The sequence below is a fragment of the Carcharodon carcharias genome, chromosome 27 (assembly GCF_017639515.1).
Source record: "Carcharodon carcharias isolate sCarCar2 chromosome 27, sCarCar2.pri, whole genome shotgun sequence".
Classification (NCBI taxonomy): domain Eukaryota; kingdom Metazoa; phylum Chordata; class Chondrichthyes; order Lamniformes; family Lamnidae; genus Carcharodon; species Carcharodon carcharias.
Genome location: NC_054493.1, coordinates 16,104,306 through 16,121,096, shown reverse-complemented (window position 1 = coordinate 16,121,096; position 16,791 = coordinate 16,104,306). Strand labels below are relative to the sequence as shown.

General features: G+C 43.9%; 1 protein-coding gene across 1 annotated transcript in view; it reads left to right on the top strand.

Moving 5' to 3' along the window:
- The window catches only part of LOC121270303 (zinc finger protein 850-like), a 45,203-nt gene extending 31,872 nt beyond the window's left edge, over positions 1 to 13,331 (top strand). Inside the window, exons 6-8 of the mRNA XM_041175610.1 lie at positions 4,241 to 4,567; positions 4,652 to 4,860; positions 13,188 to 13,331. Coding sequence (XP_041031544.1) covers positions 4,241 to 4,567; positions 4,652 to 4,860; positions 13,188 to 13,331 — 680 coding nt within the window. The remainder of the gene's footprint in view (positions 1 to 4,240; positions 4,568 to 4,651; positions 4,861 to 13,187) is intronic.
- The last annotated feature ends 3,460 nt before the right edge of the window (positions 13,332 to 16,791 follow it).

The window sequence follows — 16,791 nt, the reverse complement described above, 5'->3', positions numbered from 1 at the left end:
TTGTGAATAACAGTGGCCCCAGCATTGATCCCTGTGGAACACCGTTTCCCACCTTTCACCAGTCTGAGTAGTTACTCTTAACCTCTTCTCTCTATTTTCTGTTTTGTAACCAGCTTGTTATCCATAACAGTTTGTACAATCTACCAAGTGACCAAGATCAGCCTGTGTGGAGTGAAGGGCCAGGCAGCAGAATGGATGGAAAGATGGTTACAAAACAGAAATCAGAGGATCAGATTTACAGGGAGTTTATAGCCGTCTTTGCATCCATTCTGTTATGTGGCCTGACCTTCAACCAGACCATAAATATAAGGGGCATTAGCATCATCTGTAATGCCAAGAGGAAAGTAGAGGCTGCAATTACTCAATGGTCTTGTGTATTGTGTACTATCTCCCAGTGGAACTAATTACCCAGGATGTCAATAGATCTCACTGTTATTGTTTTGTTATTGCTTCTGTCTCAGATGATGTTAAAAATGGATTTAAGGTTCAGAGAAAGGGGTGGAATTGGATGGTCAGTCCCTTCAGCGTAATATTTATTTGAATTTCTGGAACTCTGTGGCCCTTAAAACCAATATTAGTTGGGTTGATTGGTGTGAGGCAAAATGTTGTCCACCTGTTCGGACAGGAGATGTCCCCATTTATGTCTGTGGGTATGTATATGTGTGTGTGTGTGTGTGTTTGTTTGTGAGTGCAGTGTAAAACCTGACATCTACACAACCAGATAAAGGCAAAATACTGCAGATTCTGGAAATCTGAAACAAAAACAAAAAATGCTGGAAAAACTCAGCAAGTCTGACAGCATCTGTGGAGAGAAGGACAGAGTTGACAGCATCTGTGGCGAGGAAGACAGAGTTAACGTTTTGGGTCTGAATGATGTGTTCAGAACTACAGAGAAGTAAAAATGTGGTTAAATTTATACTGTTTAAGAGGGCAGAGCAGGTGAAGCTGGATAGATGGCCAGCAATAGGTGGAGGCAAAGGAGAGATTGCCAAAGATTAAATCTCCCCTGCACCCTCTCAAGGACCCTCACATCCTTCATAATGTGTGGTGATCATTGGTTTGCACAGACCCAGATGTTCTGTGTTTGTGTCTGTGATGTCATCACGCACCAACAATTGCGCAGTGACATCACCCTGCTCCCCGGGTATTTCCTCAACTGGGAGATTTTTCTCTGACTCCAGTGCTTCTGATATCTTTCCAGCTGCAGGCTCCAGCAAGAGATTTTAATATTGAAAACTGAAATTGTTTTAGATGTGAGTATTTTTGAGCATTTATCTACAATTTAGATCTTTCAGTTCTATGCTATGTTACCTGTGAGAGGTTCCATGGCTCTGGTGCTGGTGTGGCTCCTTTACCATGGAGCTGAATCCATGTCCCTCGATTGCTGTGTTTCACCTTTGCTCTCCCTGATCACCTCTGCCATTGTCTGACTTCCTCTGTCTCTAATAATGGGTGTGTTTTAACTCTGGTTAGTATTTTACTGTTACTTCTGCCCACTGTGTTTAAATGAGATTTAACTGCAGACCGCTGTCCGTCCCCTGACCATTATGCTGCTGGCTTTCCAGCTTTATCTTCCCACAGTATCTTTCATAGTCGGGAATTGCTTTTCCTGCACTGTAGTCCATTTCTCTTCTGCTTCTGAGCCTATACTGACCATCAAATTCTGCACCATTTTTATTCCCCATAATTCATTCTGTACATCCTGAAATGTTCACTCTGTTTCTCTCCCAACAGATACTGCCTGACCTGCTCAGTATTTCCAGCATTTTCTCATTTTATTTCAGATTTCCAACAACTGCAATATTTTGCTATTATTTTATTTCAGGCGTCATTCAAAGAACCAAATCTAGATACACAGACGGACCGATTAAGAGCCAGTTTGTAGAAGTGTGGCCATGGCAGAACTTGTTCCCTTGCTTCACTACAGGTCTTTTTAATAGAATATTAGTGTGATAACAATAAAACAGGAGGCCTTTTAGCCCATTGTGTCCATGCTAGCTCTCTGCAACAGCAAATCAGTTAGTCTCATTCCCCTGCCCTTTCCTCGTAGTCCAGCGATTGCAATTTTCTCTTCAGGTGATTTATCCAATTTCCTTTTGAAAGCCTTTGCTGCATCAGTTTGAGCTGGAGTGGAGATGAAGGAGAAGCTGCTGAGTTTATCCTGGAGGACTTTGGAACCCAGTCGGACCCAGCAATTTCCAATGTGAAATTGTCAAAAGGAGATCGATTCTAGGAGAGATCAGGTTGTTAAACGGACACTGTGCAACGTAACAGGATATTGTTTTATGAACAAGTATCTCTAGAGATGCTTTCAATCTACTTAACATATGCTTGGGATTTGAGCATCAATAACAAGACCAGCAGCAGATATTACCAATCACCAATTACCTTTGGGGAAGATGATGTTTGACCTTCTGGAACTGCTGCAGTCTGGGTGGTGACAGTGCTCCCACAATGCTGTTAGCTAAGGAGTTACAGGATTTCGACCCAGCGATATATGTCTAAATCAACAACAACCATGTGTATTTATAGAGTGCATTTCATGTGATAGAATGTTCCAAGACATTTCACAGAAATGTTTCAAAGCAACATTTGACACTGAGACGTATCGGGAAATATTGGGGAAGGTGACCAAAAGTTTGGCTAAATAGATAGAAGGATCTTAAAAGAGGAAAGCAAGATCGAGAGGCAGAGAGGTTTAGAGAGGAAATTCCATGGCTTATGGCCTTGGAAGCTGAAGGTGTGGGAATAGTTAAAATCAGGGATGCTCAGGAGGTCGGAATTAGATGAGTGCAGATAGTTCAGAGGGTTGTGAGGTAGAAGGAGATTTGAATGACCTCAAGATTACAGGGAGGTTGAATGTGGGAGGCCAGACCAGATAGTGTTAGGATGGTTAAATCTTGAAGTAACAAAGGAAGATCCACCTAAATTCAAGGAAGAGCTTCATGAACAGTGTTGTTCCATTACAATCAAGCCCCCCCATGAAGCCCACATCGCCTTGTGGAAAGACCGGCTCGCCAGTCTCGAACAACCCCCACAATGGAAATTCTACTGGATGAAAGCCTTCCCCCAGGAGCTAATTGCAAATGAGCAACCTGGAAGTGCCTTAACAGACTTAGGACTGGTGTAGGTCGTTCAAAGGTGTCACTAAGCAAATGGGGATGTACAACCAGCCCGACAACTTGTGAATGTGGAACTGAGCCATAGACCTTGCAACATCTTCTGCAATGCCTATCACTAGAGGAACACTGCATTGTTGCAGAGCTTGCCGAATTCAACAACAAGGCACAAAAATGTGTCCAGTTCTGGCCGGGCCATGTATAGACTGTCCGTGGACATGATAAGAAGACAAAGGAATGGATGACGGTTTCAGTAGCGGATGAGCTGAGACTAGAGTGGAGTCAGGCGACGTTACTGGGGTGAAATAGGTGGTCTTGGTGATCACATGGATTGTGGTTGTAAGTTCATCTTGGGGTCGGATATTACATCAAAGTTGTGAACAGTCTGGTTCAGCCTCAGACAGTTTTCAAGGAGAGGGATGGAGTCGGTGGTAAAGGAGTAGAGTTTGTAGCAGGGACTGAAGACATGGCTTCAGTCTCTGAATATTTAAATGAAGGAAATTTCTGTCCATCCAAACTGGATATGAGACAAGTCAGGATGGTGTGTGATTTGGAGGGGAAACTTGGAGATGATGGTGTTCACATACACCTGTTACCCTGGTCCTTCCAGCTGGTGGAGGTTGAGGGTTTTGGAGTTTCTGTCAAAGTTATGGTTGAGTTGTAGACATATAAAATCTCTCGTTTACAGCCTGCCTTTCCCACTTCTCTCATTCTCTCTCCCTGTCTCTTTCTATCTCTCTCTCTATCTCATTCCACCCATGGAGGCCAGAGTCTTGTGTTGGACCAGACTGGGTGGCAGGTTCCCTTCCCTGAAGGACATTAGAGTACCAGTTGGGTTTTTACGACAATCAAGCAGTTTTCTTGGTCACTTTTCCCTAGTGCCGGCCCCACAAATGACCAGTTTCATTCAGCTCAATTTCACAATCTGCCATTGTGTTTTTTTGGGTTTTCTCTCACTTCCTTTTTTCTGTTTTAAATCAATTTCACAGGGTATTAGAAGGGGAGGATTTGCAGTCGGGGACCTGAAACCAAACATCACATCAAAATATGACAGGCTGTCAACTCATCAAGACCTGATAATGATCAGCCTTTGAACATGGAAGGAAAAAGCACCGTTCACTCTGGGGAGAAACCATGGAAATGCGTGGACTGTGGGAAGGGATTCAATTACCCATCCGAGCTGGAAACTCATCGGCGCATTCACACTGGGGAGAGACCATTCACCTGCTCTGTGTGTGGGAAGGGATTCACTCGGTCATCCCATCTGCTGACACACCAGCGAGATCACACTGGGGAGAGGCCGTTCACTTGCTCCAAGTGTAGCAAGGGATTTTCTCGGTCATCCCATCTGCTGACACACCAGCGAGTTCACACCGGGGAGAGACCGTTCATCTGCTCCGAGTGTGGAGAGGGATTCACTCAGTCATCCACCCTGCTGAAACACCAGCATGTTCACACTGGGGAGAGACCATTCATCTGCTCCCAGACTTGGAACGGATTCACTAATTCATCCGACCTGCTGAGACACCAACGAGTTCACACTGGGGAAAGATTGATCACCTGTTCCAATTGTGGGAAGGGATTCACTTGTTCATCCCACCTGCTGAGACACCAGCGCATTCACACTGGGGAGAGACCATTCACCTGCTGTGTGTGTGGGAAGGGATTCACTAACTCATTCAACCTGATGAGACACCAGCAAGTTCACACTGATGAAAGACCTTTTAAATGCCCAGACTGCGGGAAGTGCTATAAAAGTTTCAGGGAACTGATGTCCCATCAATGTGTTCACACTGACGAGAGACCGTTCAAGTGCTCTCACTGTGGGACTGGGTTCAGGCAATCATCTCAACTCACTGTACACCAGCAAATTCACACTGGGGAGAGGCCGTTCACCTGCTCCGAATGTGGGAAGAGATTTGCTCGTGCATCCCACCTTCTGACACACGGGCGAGTTCACACTGATGAGAGACCTTTTAAATGCTCGAACTGTGAAGTGTTTTAAAAGCTCCGGGGAACTGATGTCCCATCAACGTGTTCACATTGATGAGAGACCATTCAGGTGCTCTCACTGCGGGACTGGGTTCAGACGATCATCTGAACTCACTGTACACCAGCGAATTCACACTGGAGAGAGGCCATTCACCTGCTCTGTGTGTGGGAAGGGATTCACTCAGTCAGCTCATCTGCTGACACACCAGCGGATTCACAGGTGGAGAGGCCATTCACTTTCTCCAAGTGTGGGAAGGAATTTGCTCATTTATCCCACTTGCTGAGACACGGTCAAGTTCACACTGATGAGAAACCATTAGGTGCTGTCACTGTGGGGCTGGGTTCAGGCGATCATCTCAACTCATTGTCACCAACAAATTCAAATGGAGGAGAGGGCGCTCAACTGCACTGAGTATGGGAAGAAATTTACTCGGTTACCCACCCCGTTGAGACACCATCGAGTTCATGAACAAGTACAGTGATTGGATTTTCCTGTTAATCACATCCAGGACTGAACCGTGTTCATTGGGATCTGTTCTGCTGCTGTTAATAAACTCCAACCCTGTTATTCTGGTTAATATTGTGGATGATAATCAAATCAATTAACTTTGTTTTAAACACTGTGTTGAATCTTTTTAATATCTCTAACACAAGATAATTCCTTTTGAAGTGCTCTCCCTCTCCCCTCTCTCCTCCATCCTCACCTCCAACAACAAGTGTGAGAAGCTCATGGAGCTTCTTTGTCACTAAGATTGAAACAATCTGATCATCTGCTTCCCCCCCTTCCATTAACCCACTGGACAAAACTGCCTCCCTTGTCTAAGCCTTGTACTCTGATCTTTCTCCAGTTTCTCTCCTGTCTCGACATGCCCTGCCAGAGCTCACCTTGTCCATGGGACCCACCTTCTCCCTATTCTCACTTAATTGCTGGCCATCCATCTTCCCCGTGTTCGCTGATATCCTCTTTCTCTTAAATTCACTGTCATTACCCATCCTAAAACAAAAACAACCTCCCAACTGTCTTTGTAAACGACAACCCTATCTCCAACCTCCCTTTCCTCTCCAAAGTCCTTGTAATCGGTGTCTCCCTTGTCTATCCTTGGACCCTCCTATTTCTCATCTACAGGCTGTCACTAGTTGATGTCATCCAAAAGCACCGTGTTAGTTTTCACATGTACACTGACAACGCCCAGCTCTACCTCACCACCATCCCTCTCCATTCCTCCACTATTACTAAATTATCAAACTGCTTATCCGACATACAGTACTGGATGAGCAGAAATTTCCTCCAATTAAAAATTGGGAAGACCAAAACCATTGTCTTCGGTCACCACTATAATTTCCGTTCCCTAACTACCGAGTCCATCCCTCTCCTTGGGAACTGTCTGAGGCCGAACCACACTCTTGAAATCTTGGTGTCATATTTGACGCCCAAATGAGTTTCTGACCACATATCCATACTGTCACTAATACCAGATATTTCAATCTCCATAACGTCGTCTGTCTCCACTCCACCCCAGCTCATCTGCTGCTGAAACCCTCATCCATGCCCGAGTTACCTTTAGTCTTGACAATTCCAATACATTCATGACCAGCCTCTCACATTCACCCCACCCTAACACGGAAACATGAGAATGTCCAAAACTCTGCTGCCCATGTGCTTTCTCACACCAACACCTGTTCACCCATCAACCCTGTGCTCACTGACCTATTTCGGCTCCTGGTCAAACAATGCCCCAATTTTAAAATTCACATTTTTGTTTTCAAGTCCCTCCATGGTCTCATCCCTCCCTGTCTCTGTAATCTCCAGTCCCCGCATTCTGTGAGATATCTGTGTTCTGCTCATTCTGGTCTCTCTAGCATCCCAGATTTTAATTACTCCTCCAATGGCGACAGGCCCTAGGCATGAAACTCTAAAATTCCCTCCCTAAACCTCTCCACATCTCTCCTGATTAAAGATGTTTGTTAAAATCTGCCTCTCCAATCAAGCTTTTGGCCATCTACGCTAATATCACCCTATGTGACCTGGTATCAATTTTTCTAATTGAAACTCCTCCAAAGCACCCAGGGACAATTTATTTCATTAATCATGTTATGCAAGTACAAGTTGTTATTGTTTCATGACAGTCAGTTTGCACAAAGTAAAATTCCACAAAGTGCAATCAGACAAGTGACCAATTAATCCATTTTTTTTCATGGTGTTAGTTAAAACATGAATGTTGGTCCCACTGCACCAGTAGAACTCTCCTGTGGACAGTACATGGAGCTGAAGGTTCCTGTGTTCGTTTAGATACTTTGACACCCTCAGAACATCCCAAAGTGATTCACAGTCAATGATGGAAGAATGAGGAGAGGCAGAATAAACTAAATGGTACAATTTTAAACAGAGTGCAGGAACAGAGTGACCTGGGAGTGTATGGGCACAAATCTTTGAAGGTAGCAAGAAAAGTTGATCAAACTGTTTAAAAAAAAATCTAATAGGGTCCTCCATTTATTAATGGAGACATGAAGTACAAAAGCAAGGAAGTCACACTGAATCTTTATAAATCACTTTTTAATCCTCAGCTCAACACTGTTCAGTTCTGAGCACCACACTTCAGGAAAGATGTCAAGGCCTTGAAGAGAGTACATGGAAAATTGACCAGAATAGTGTCAGGGATGAGGGGTTTCCGTTATCTGGAGAGACTGGCAAAGCTGGGATTGTTCCCTTTAGAGCAGAGAAGGTTAAAGAGTGATTTCAGAGGTGTGGACATTTTTGAAGAATTTCATCAAATAGGAAGAAATTGTTTTGATTGACAGTATGGTTGGTAACTGCAGAACAGAGCTGTTAAAAAGTTGGCAGAAAATCCAGGGTGAAAATGAGGAGAGATTATTTTACTCAGTGAGTTCTGATGATCTGGAACACATTGTCTGAATGACTGGTGGAAACAGATCCAATAGTAACTTTCAAAAGTGATTTGGACTTTTACTTAATAAGGAAAGATCTTCAGGGCTTGAGAGAAGGATCAGGGGAGTGGGACAGAATGGTAACATTTTCAGAGACAGGACAGACATGAGGGGCTGAATGGCCACCTGAGCTCTATGATTCGATTGTATGTTGTTTATTATGAATCATTATCCTGTTCTAGAATCATGGGATCTCATCATAGTGCAGCACAGAAAGAGGCCACTCGGCTCATCGAATTTGCACTGGCTCTTTCAAAGAACAATCCAGTTAATCCCATTTCTCCCACTCTTTCCCCATATCCCTGGAGGAGGTTTCAGATGATCATCTGGCCTGTCAAGAAACAGGCACAGTCACATTGGGAGAAACCGTGTTAATGTGGGGAGAGTGGGATGGCATTCAATTACTCATTTGAGTTGGAAAGTCATCAGCACATATACACCGGGGAGAGGCCGTTGACCTGCTCCATGTGTGGGAAGGGATTCACTCAGTCATCCAGCCTCCAAACACAAAAACAGAATTACCTGAAAAAACTCAGCAGGTCTGGCAGCATCGACGGAGAAGAAAAGAGTTGACGTTTTGAGTCCTCATGACCCTTCCACAGAATGAGTTCAGACTGGAGAGAGGGTTTAAAGGCTTAGACTGTGATAAAAGCTTTAAAAGCCTGTTCCCATTTTATAGTCTCAGTGTAAGTTAGGGCTTCCTATACTGAGGGTCGTGACCCCAGTGGAGTGTGAGACTAGATTTTGGGCTCGTGAGCTCCGAGGCAGCAACGGCTGCTGTGGAGCTCCAACTGTTTCCTGACAGCTGCGAGGCCCCTTTAAATCCTCACAGTTTTTGTTTTGTTAGTGGGTGTGGCCTAATGAAGACTCTGAGGCTCAATTGTTGCTGCAAAAAACGCTTGTGAAAAGGTTGGTGTTCATTTTTTTCTGGAAAGCTGATTTCTTCAATAATCAGGATCATAATGTATTAATAATCAGGATAATATATTATTAATCAGGACTATAATGTATTAATAATCAGGGTAATAATGTGTTAATAATCAGGATCATAACATTAATAAACAGGATCATAATGTATTAATAATCAGGATAATATTATTAATCAGGACTATAATGTCTTGATAATCAAGGTAATAATGTGTTAATAATCAGGATCATATATTAATAAACAGGATCACAATGTATTTAATAATCAGGATACTGTTACATTAATAATCAGAATCCTACTGCATCAATAATGAGGATCCTATTACATCAATGCTCAGGTCCTTATTACATTAATGATCAGAGTTCAAATACATTAAGATTCAGGATCTCAACACATTAATAATCAGGATATTATTACATTAATACTCTGGTGCCTATTACATCGACAATCAGGATCTTATTGTATAAATAATCATTGTCCTATTACATTAATAATCAGGATTAATTACATTAAATACATAGTTCCAATCGCATTAATAATCAGCTACCTACTGCTTCAATAATCAGAAAATTATTGCAATTATCAGGATTCTAATTAATAATCAGAATTAATTCAATTAATAATTAGTCCTATGGTATCAATAATCAGGATCCTATTACATTAAAGTCATTTTCCAATTGTGTCAATAATCAGGATCCTATAAGATGAATAATCAGGAGGCTATTACATTAATAATAACCATCTCAAGGGCAATTAGGGATGGGCAATACATACTTGCCCAGTCAGTGATGCCCACATCCTATTAATGAATATAAAAGTTCAAATACATTAATAATCCTCACCACCAGCAGCACCCTCCGCCCCCATTCAGCACAACAGCTCTCGTCCCCTCAAATTTTCACTCTGGTGTCACACAAAGTCTGAGGCATTAAAATGGGGTCACATCGGGAAAAAGTTTGGGAAGCACTGATTTAAACAACCTCTTTCTGGACTTTAAATGCACTTATCTCACGACTCAGCTCATCATTCAATGCCACATCTCCCTGAAACAAAAACAAAAAATGCTGGAAAAACTCAACAGGTCTGACAGCATCTGTGGAGAGAAAGACTGAGTTAGTATTTCGAGTCCTTATGACATCTTCTTCAGACTGACGGACTCGAAACATTAATTCTGTTTTTCTCTCCACAGGTTCTGTCAGACCTGCTGAGTTTTTCCAGAATTTTTTGTTTTTGTTTCAGATTTCCAGCATCCACAGTATTTTGCCTTTATCACTTCAGGTGTCATTGTTGGCTGTTGATTTCGGTGCAGGCATCTGTTTCACTCCATTCTTCACCTTGAAACTGACTGAGGTGGTGTCGTCAAACTGTAGTCACTGCATGTTGTCATGAAAGGAGCAGATCAGACTGAGCAACTTTGGTGGATAGTCAATTTTCTCCAAAACCTTGTACAGTCCTGCCTTGCTGACGGTGTTGAATGCCTTACTGAGATCTGCGATAGTAAAGAGGTGCGTCCTGTTCCCTACACTTCTCTTGTAGCTGGCGTATGGAGAAGATCATGTTTGCTGTAGATCTGGCAGCACAGAAACTGCACTGTACTTCTGGATACACTCAGTCTGCAAGCAGCTGAAATCTTTAAGCATGACTCCAGTGAAGGCCTTCCCAGTGATGCTAAGGAGTGAGATGTCCCTGTGGTTTGTTGCAATCTTCTCTGTCGCCTTTGTTTTTCTGTAATATTTGTGTCACACATGTCCTGTGGAACTGATCCTGATTGTCAGCAATGATTAATCAGTACTTTCTAATTGGGGATGTTAATCAGTGGAACCTTTCAGACACTGAATTGTAGATTTTACATCAAAGATCAATTTAGAATGAAGTAAAAGTTCATAATTTTATTGTAAATGAGTTCCTGTTGAGAATTCTTGAATTAAGGGGCAATGTCACAGATGGCGGTTTTAAATAGGGACATTGTAGCCCCAAAAATCAGTGACATCTCCAGAATATTAAACTCCAGCCAGTTATAGGGCTAGTAACATCAGCAGAAACAAACCTAACATTGTCAGACTATCAGTCCTGGATGTAATTAACAGCAGAACAAATAGCAGAATCCAACCCCAAAAATTACTCATGAACTCGCTGATGTGCCAGCAGGTACCATGACTGAATGAATCCCTTCCCAAATGCAGAGCAGGTGAATGGCTTCTCCCCAGTGTGAATGCATTCGTTTATATACAGGCTGCCAGACTGAGTGAATCCCTTCCCACACACGGAGCAGGTAAATGGCTTCTCCCTGGTGTGAGTGCACTCGAGTAACAGAAGGCTGCTGGACTGGGTGACTGTCTTCCCACACATGGAGCAGATGAATGGTGGTGAGCAGTGAGGGCCGATGACTGCCTGAAACTATTTCCACATGAAGTGCAGCTGAATGGCTTCTCCTCAGTATGAATTTGATGGCGTTTTAGGAGGCTGGATGAATTAGAGAATTCCTTCCCACACACACAAGTGACAGCCTCTCCCCAGTGTGAACTCGCTTGTGTGAATTGAGATCGGCTGAACATCTCGATGTCTTTCCACAGCAAGTGCAGCTGAACAGCCTCTCCCCTGTGTGAATTCGCTGGTGTGTCAGCAGGGTGGATGACTGAGTGAATCCCTTCCCACACTGGGAGCAGGTGAATGGCCTCTCCCCAGTGTGAATCTGCTCGTGTGTCTTGAGGTCGGATGACTGCCTGAACCTCTTTCTACAGGAAGTGCAGATGAATGGTTTCTCCTCAGTGTGAATTCGCTGGTGTGACCAAAGATCGGATGAATGAGTGAATCCCTTCCCACGCACACAGGGCAGGTGAATGGCCTCTCCCCAGTGTGAAGTCGCTGGTGTGCAGAGAGGCTGGATGACTGCCTAAACCTCTTTCCACAGTATGTGCAACTGAAAGGCCTCTCTTCAGTGTGTATTTGCTGGTGTAACATGAGGCAGGATGACTTCATAAATCCCTTCCCACACACAGAACAGGTGAACAGCTTCTCCCCAGTGTGACTGCGTTGATGGTTTTCCAGCAGGGATGGATAATAGAATCCTTTACCACAGTCCTCACATTTCCACAGTTTCTCCATGGTGCCTGTGTCCTTGTGTCTCTCCAGCTTGGATGATTAGTTGAAGCCTTGTCCACACACAGAACATGTGTACAGTTTCTCCCAATCTCAATGGTGTGGTGCTTTTTCAGGCTCTGTAACTGGTTAAAGATTTCTCCACAGTCAGTTCACTGAAACATTCTCACTCAGACGTGTGTGTCTTGGTGCTTTTCCAGTCACACTGATATTTGAAATCTTTTCCCACAGGCAAACATTTCTCCTTCCACATTCAGAGGCCAATGATATTCAGGTCCAGATACATCAAGTGGTTCTGTCAGATCTTGACACGATGTTTGGTTTGAGTTTCCTGTCTGTCAATCCTCCCCTTCTAATGTCCTGTAAAATTAAGTTTACAAATGCCATCCCTGTAAGTTCAGGATAGAAATCCAGAACAGACAATTCTAGTTTCTGTGGAACATTTTTCATTTTTGCTCCCCACCCTACACAAACTGTCTGGCCTGAACAGAATCCAGTTAAGTTTCTTTCCTCCGTTCCCAGTTTTCTTCCCCTCTCTACTATTTCTGGGTTCAGTTCACCACTCCCTGTTTGCAGACTGAGAATAAAATCAATGAGTCAATCATTTTCTCTCCTGGTCACTGGGACACTGAAGCCCTGCCTACCTAATGTCACCTCACCAAGATGGCCGCACATGCGCCCTGCTGGCTGAACAAGCCCTGCCTTCCATACTCAGATGGGAACAGGTGGCCTGGGTAACCAGGGCCTGTCACCAGGAAGGGAGACCCATCTACCTGATCTGCTCAAACTGCCTATATCTTAGATAGTCCCTTGGGATCAAGGATGATTTGCTTCCATTCTGATTTGATGGGTTTTGAGATGACTGGTAAGTTCAATGCCTGATCCACAGACTCTGCCACATGCGGGGCAGGTGGTGACTGAAAGGTTGCGTAGGTGAGTTGTTTGGAGGTTTGTGTGTTCTCTTACATACCTCAACTTTGCCTCTGCGTATTCCCAACCAAGTCTCTCAATGTGTTAGGTACCTTACCAAATGAGCCTTCTCCATTTGAGCAATCACAAACCAGAGTCTCCCATGAGTTGGTGGGGATATTTGATCTCTTCAGGGGCATGTTGAGGAGATCACTAAAGTGTTTCCACCGTCCTCCTGGGGGTCTCCTGCTGTGACCAAGTTCCAAATAGAACAGTTACTTCGGGCGTCTGGCATCAGGAATATGAACAACATGTTCCGCCCAGCAGAGCTGGTTTAGAGTGATTGGTCCCTTGATGCTGGGCGAGTTGGCTTGGGAGAAGATGCTGCTGTGGGACTTCCTTTCTTGCCACTGGATTATAGATTCATAGACATTTACAGCACAGAAGGAGGCCATTTGGCCCATCGTGTCCATGCCGGTCAACAAAGATCTGACTACACTGATCCCTTTTTCCAGCTCTTGGCCCATAGCCCTGAAGGCTATGGCAATGCAAGTGAATTTCTAAATACGTCCTAAATGTTACGAGAGATCCTGACTCAACCACCCTTTCAGGCAGTGAGTTCCAGACTCCCACTACCCTCTGGGTGAAAAGATTTCTCTTCAACTTCCCCTTATCCTTCTATCTCCTGCCTTAAATCTATTCCCCTTTGTTATTGACCCCTCAACTAACAGAAAAAGTACCTTCCTATCCACCCAATCTATGCCCCTCATAATCTTATACACCTCTATCAAGTCCCCTCTCAACCTTCGCTGCTCCAAGGAAAACAACCCCAGCCTATCCAATTTTTCCTCATAGCTGAGACTCTCCAGCCGAGGCAGCATCCTGGTAAATCTCCTCTGCACCGTCTCCAGTGCAATCGCATCCTTCCTATAATGTGGTGACCAGACCTGCACGCAGTACTCCAGCTGTGGCCTAACAGCGTTTTATGCAGTTCCAGCATATTGTCCTTTGTCTCGTATTCTACACCTCGGCTAATAAAGGCAAGTATCCCATATGCCTTCCCAACCATGTTGTCTACCTGCCCTGCTACCTTCAGGGATCTGTGGATACGCACACCAAGGTCCCTCTGATCTTCAGTACTTTCCAAGTTCCTACTATTCATAGTGTAATCCCTTGCCTTGTTAGCCCTCCCCAAGTGCATTACCTCACAATTTTACGGGTTGAATTCCATTTGCCACTGCTCTCCCACCTGACCAATCAATATCCTCCTGCAGTTTACAGCTATCCTCACTATTTACCACTCTACCAATTTTTGTGTCATCTGCAAACTTCTTGATCATACCCCTACATTTAAGTCAAAATCATTTATGTGTACCACAAACAGCAAGGCCCCCAGCACCGAGCCCTGCGGAACCCCACTGGAAACAGACTTCCAGTCATAGAAACATCCCTCTACTATGACCCTCTGCTTCCTGACTCTCAGCCAATTTTGGATCCAACGTGCCACTTTGCCTTGGATCCCATGGGCTCTTACTTTCTTGATCAGTCTGCTATGAGCGACCTTATCAAAAGTCTTGGTAAAGTCCATGTAGACTACATCAAATGCATTACCCTCATCAACGCTGCTGGTTATCTCCTCAAAAAATTTGATCAAATTTGTAAAACACAACCTTCCCTTAACAAATCCATTCTGACTATCCCTGATTAATGCATGTCTCTCCAAGTGCAGATATATTCTGTCCCTCAGAATTCTTTCTAGTAACTTCCCACCACCCAGGTTAGACTGACAGGCCTGTAATTTCCTGGTCTATCCCTTACCCCCTTTTTTAATAATGGGACAACTTTAACAGTTCTCCAGCACCTCATCTGCGGCCAGAGAGGATTTGGAAATTACTGCCACGGCCCCTGATATCTCTTCCCTTGCCTCCCTCAACAGCCTGGGATAAATCTCATCCGAGCTTGTGGATTTATTCGCTTTTAAGGCCACTAATCCCACTTGTACCTCCTCTCTCTCTCTTAATTTCCTCTAATATTTCACAGTCCTCCACCCTGATGTCTATACCTGCATCAACCTTTTCCATTGTGAAGACCGACGCAAAGTATTCATTGAGGACTGTACCCCCGTTTTCCAAGTCCACACACAGATCACCTCTATGGTCCCTAATTGGCCATACTCTTTCCCAAGTTATTCTTTTGCTCTTTATATGTTTTAAAAACAGCTTTGGATTTTCCTTTATTCTACCCACCAATGCTTTATCATGCTTTCCTAATTTCCTAATTTCCTTTTTAAGTTCCCCCGTGCACTTTTTATACTCCTCGAGGGACTCTGCCGTATCGAGCCCTCGGTATCTCCCATAAGCTTCTCTTTTTCTTAATCCTAACTTTTACGTTTCTTGACATCCAGGGTTCTCCAGACTTTGTCTTTACAAGAATGTTTTTGCCCCGTACGGTCGCTACTTCCTCCTTTGATGCCTCCCACTGCTCTAACATAGTTTTGTCTGCAAGTAGTTGCTCCCAGTCCACTTGGGCCAAATCATATCCCAGCTTAGTAAATTTAGTCGTTCCCCAGTTTAGAACTTAGATTCCCAGCGCAATCTTATCCTTTTCCATAACTGTAAATGGGATTAGGTAGGTAGGTAGGTCAGGTGTTTCTCACATGTTGGTGCAGACTCTATGGGCCGAAGGGCCTCTTCTGTGTGATTCTGTAAACTGTCCTAAATCTAACTGAGTTATGATCACAAGATGCTCCCCTACTGATAAGCCTTCCACCTGCCCGGGCTCATTTCCAAATACTAGGTCCAGAACTGCCCCCTTTCTTGTTCGGCTTTCTATGTACTGGCTAAAAAAGTTCTCCTGGGTGCAATTTAAGAATTTTGCTCCCTCCTTACCTTGCACACTAAAACTATCCCAGTTAATATTTGGGTAGTTAAAATCTCCTACTATTACTGCCTTATTATTCTTACACTGCTCTGAAATTTGATTACATATTAGATCCTCGATCTTTCCCTGACTGTTTGGGGGCCTATAGCATACACCCAACAGCATGTTTGTTCCTTTTGTGTTTTTTACTTATACCCATATGGACTCATTTGATGATCCTTCCAAGATATCATCCCTCCTCACTGCTATGATTGATTTCTTGATCAATATTGCGACCCACCCTCCTCTTCTATCCCCCTCTCTAACTCGCCTGAACACCCCATAATCAGGAATGTTGAGCTGACAATCCTGCCCTTCTTTTAGCCAAGTCTTGGTCATAGCTATGATATCGTACTCCTATGTGCCTATCTGTGTCCTCAACTCGCCTGTCTTATTCCTCAGGCTCCTTGCATTAAAAAAATTCCATTTAGCCTTGCTAAACTCATTTCTTTCTTATCTAGCCTTTTGTTTCCTCTGCCTTCCAGACTGACTTACTAGCGTTTTAACTTCTAATTCCATCTCAGCTTCTCTCCCTCTGAACTACTTTTCAGGATCCCATTCCCCTGCCAATTTAGTTTAAATCTGCTCCAACAGCATTAGCAAACCTCCCCGTGAGGATGTTGGTCCCATTCCTGTTCAGATGTAACCCATCCAACTTGTACAGGTCCCATTTCCCCCAGAAACGGTCCTAATGCCCCAGGAATCTAAAGCCCTCCCTCCTGCACCATCTCTCCAGCCATGCAGTCATCTGCTCTATTCTTCTGTTCCTATACTCACTATTGCATGGCACCGGGAGTGATCTGGAGGTTACTGCCTTTGAAGTCCTGCATTTCAATTTCTGACCTAACTCCCTAAAGTCTGCTTGCAGGACCTCATTTC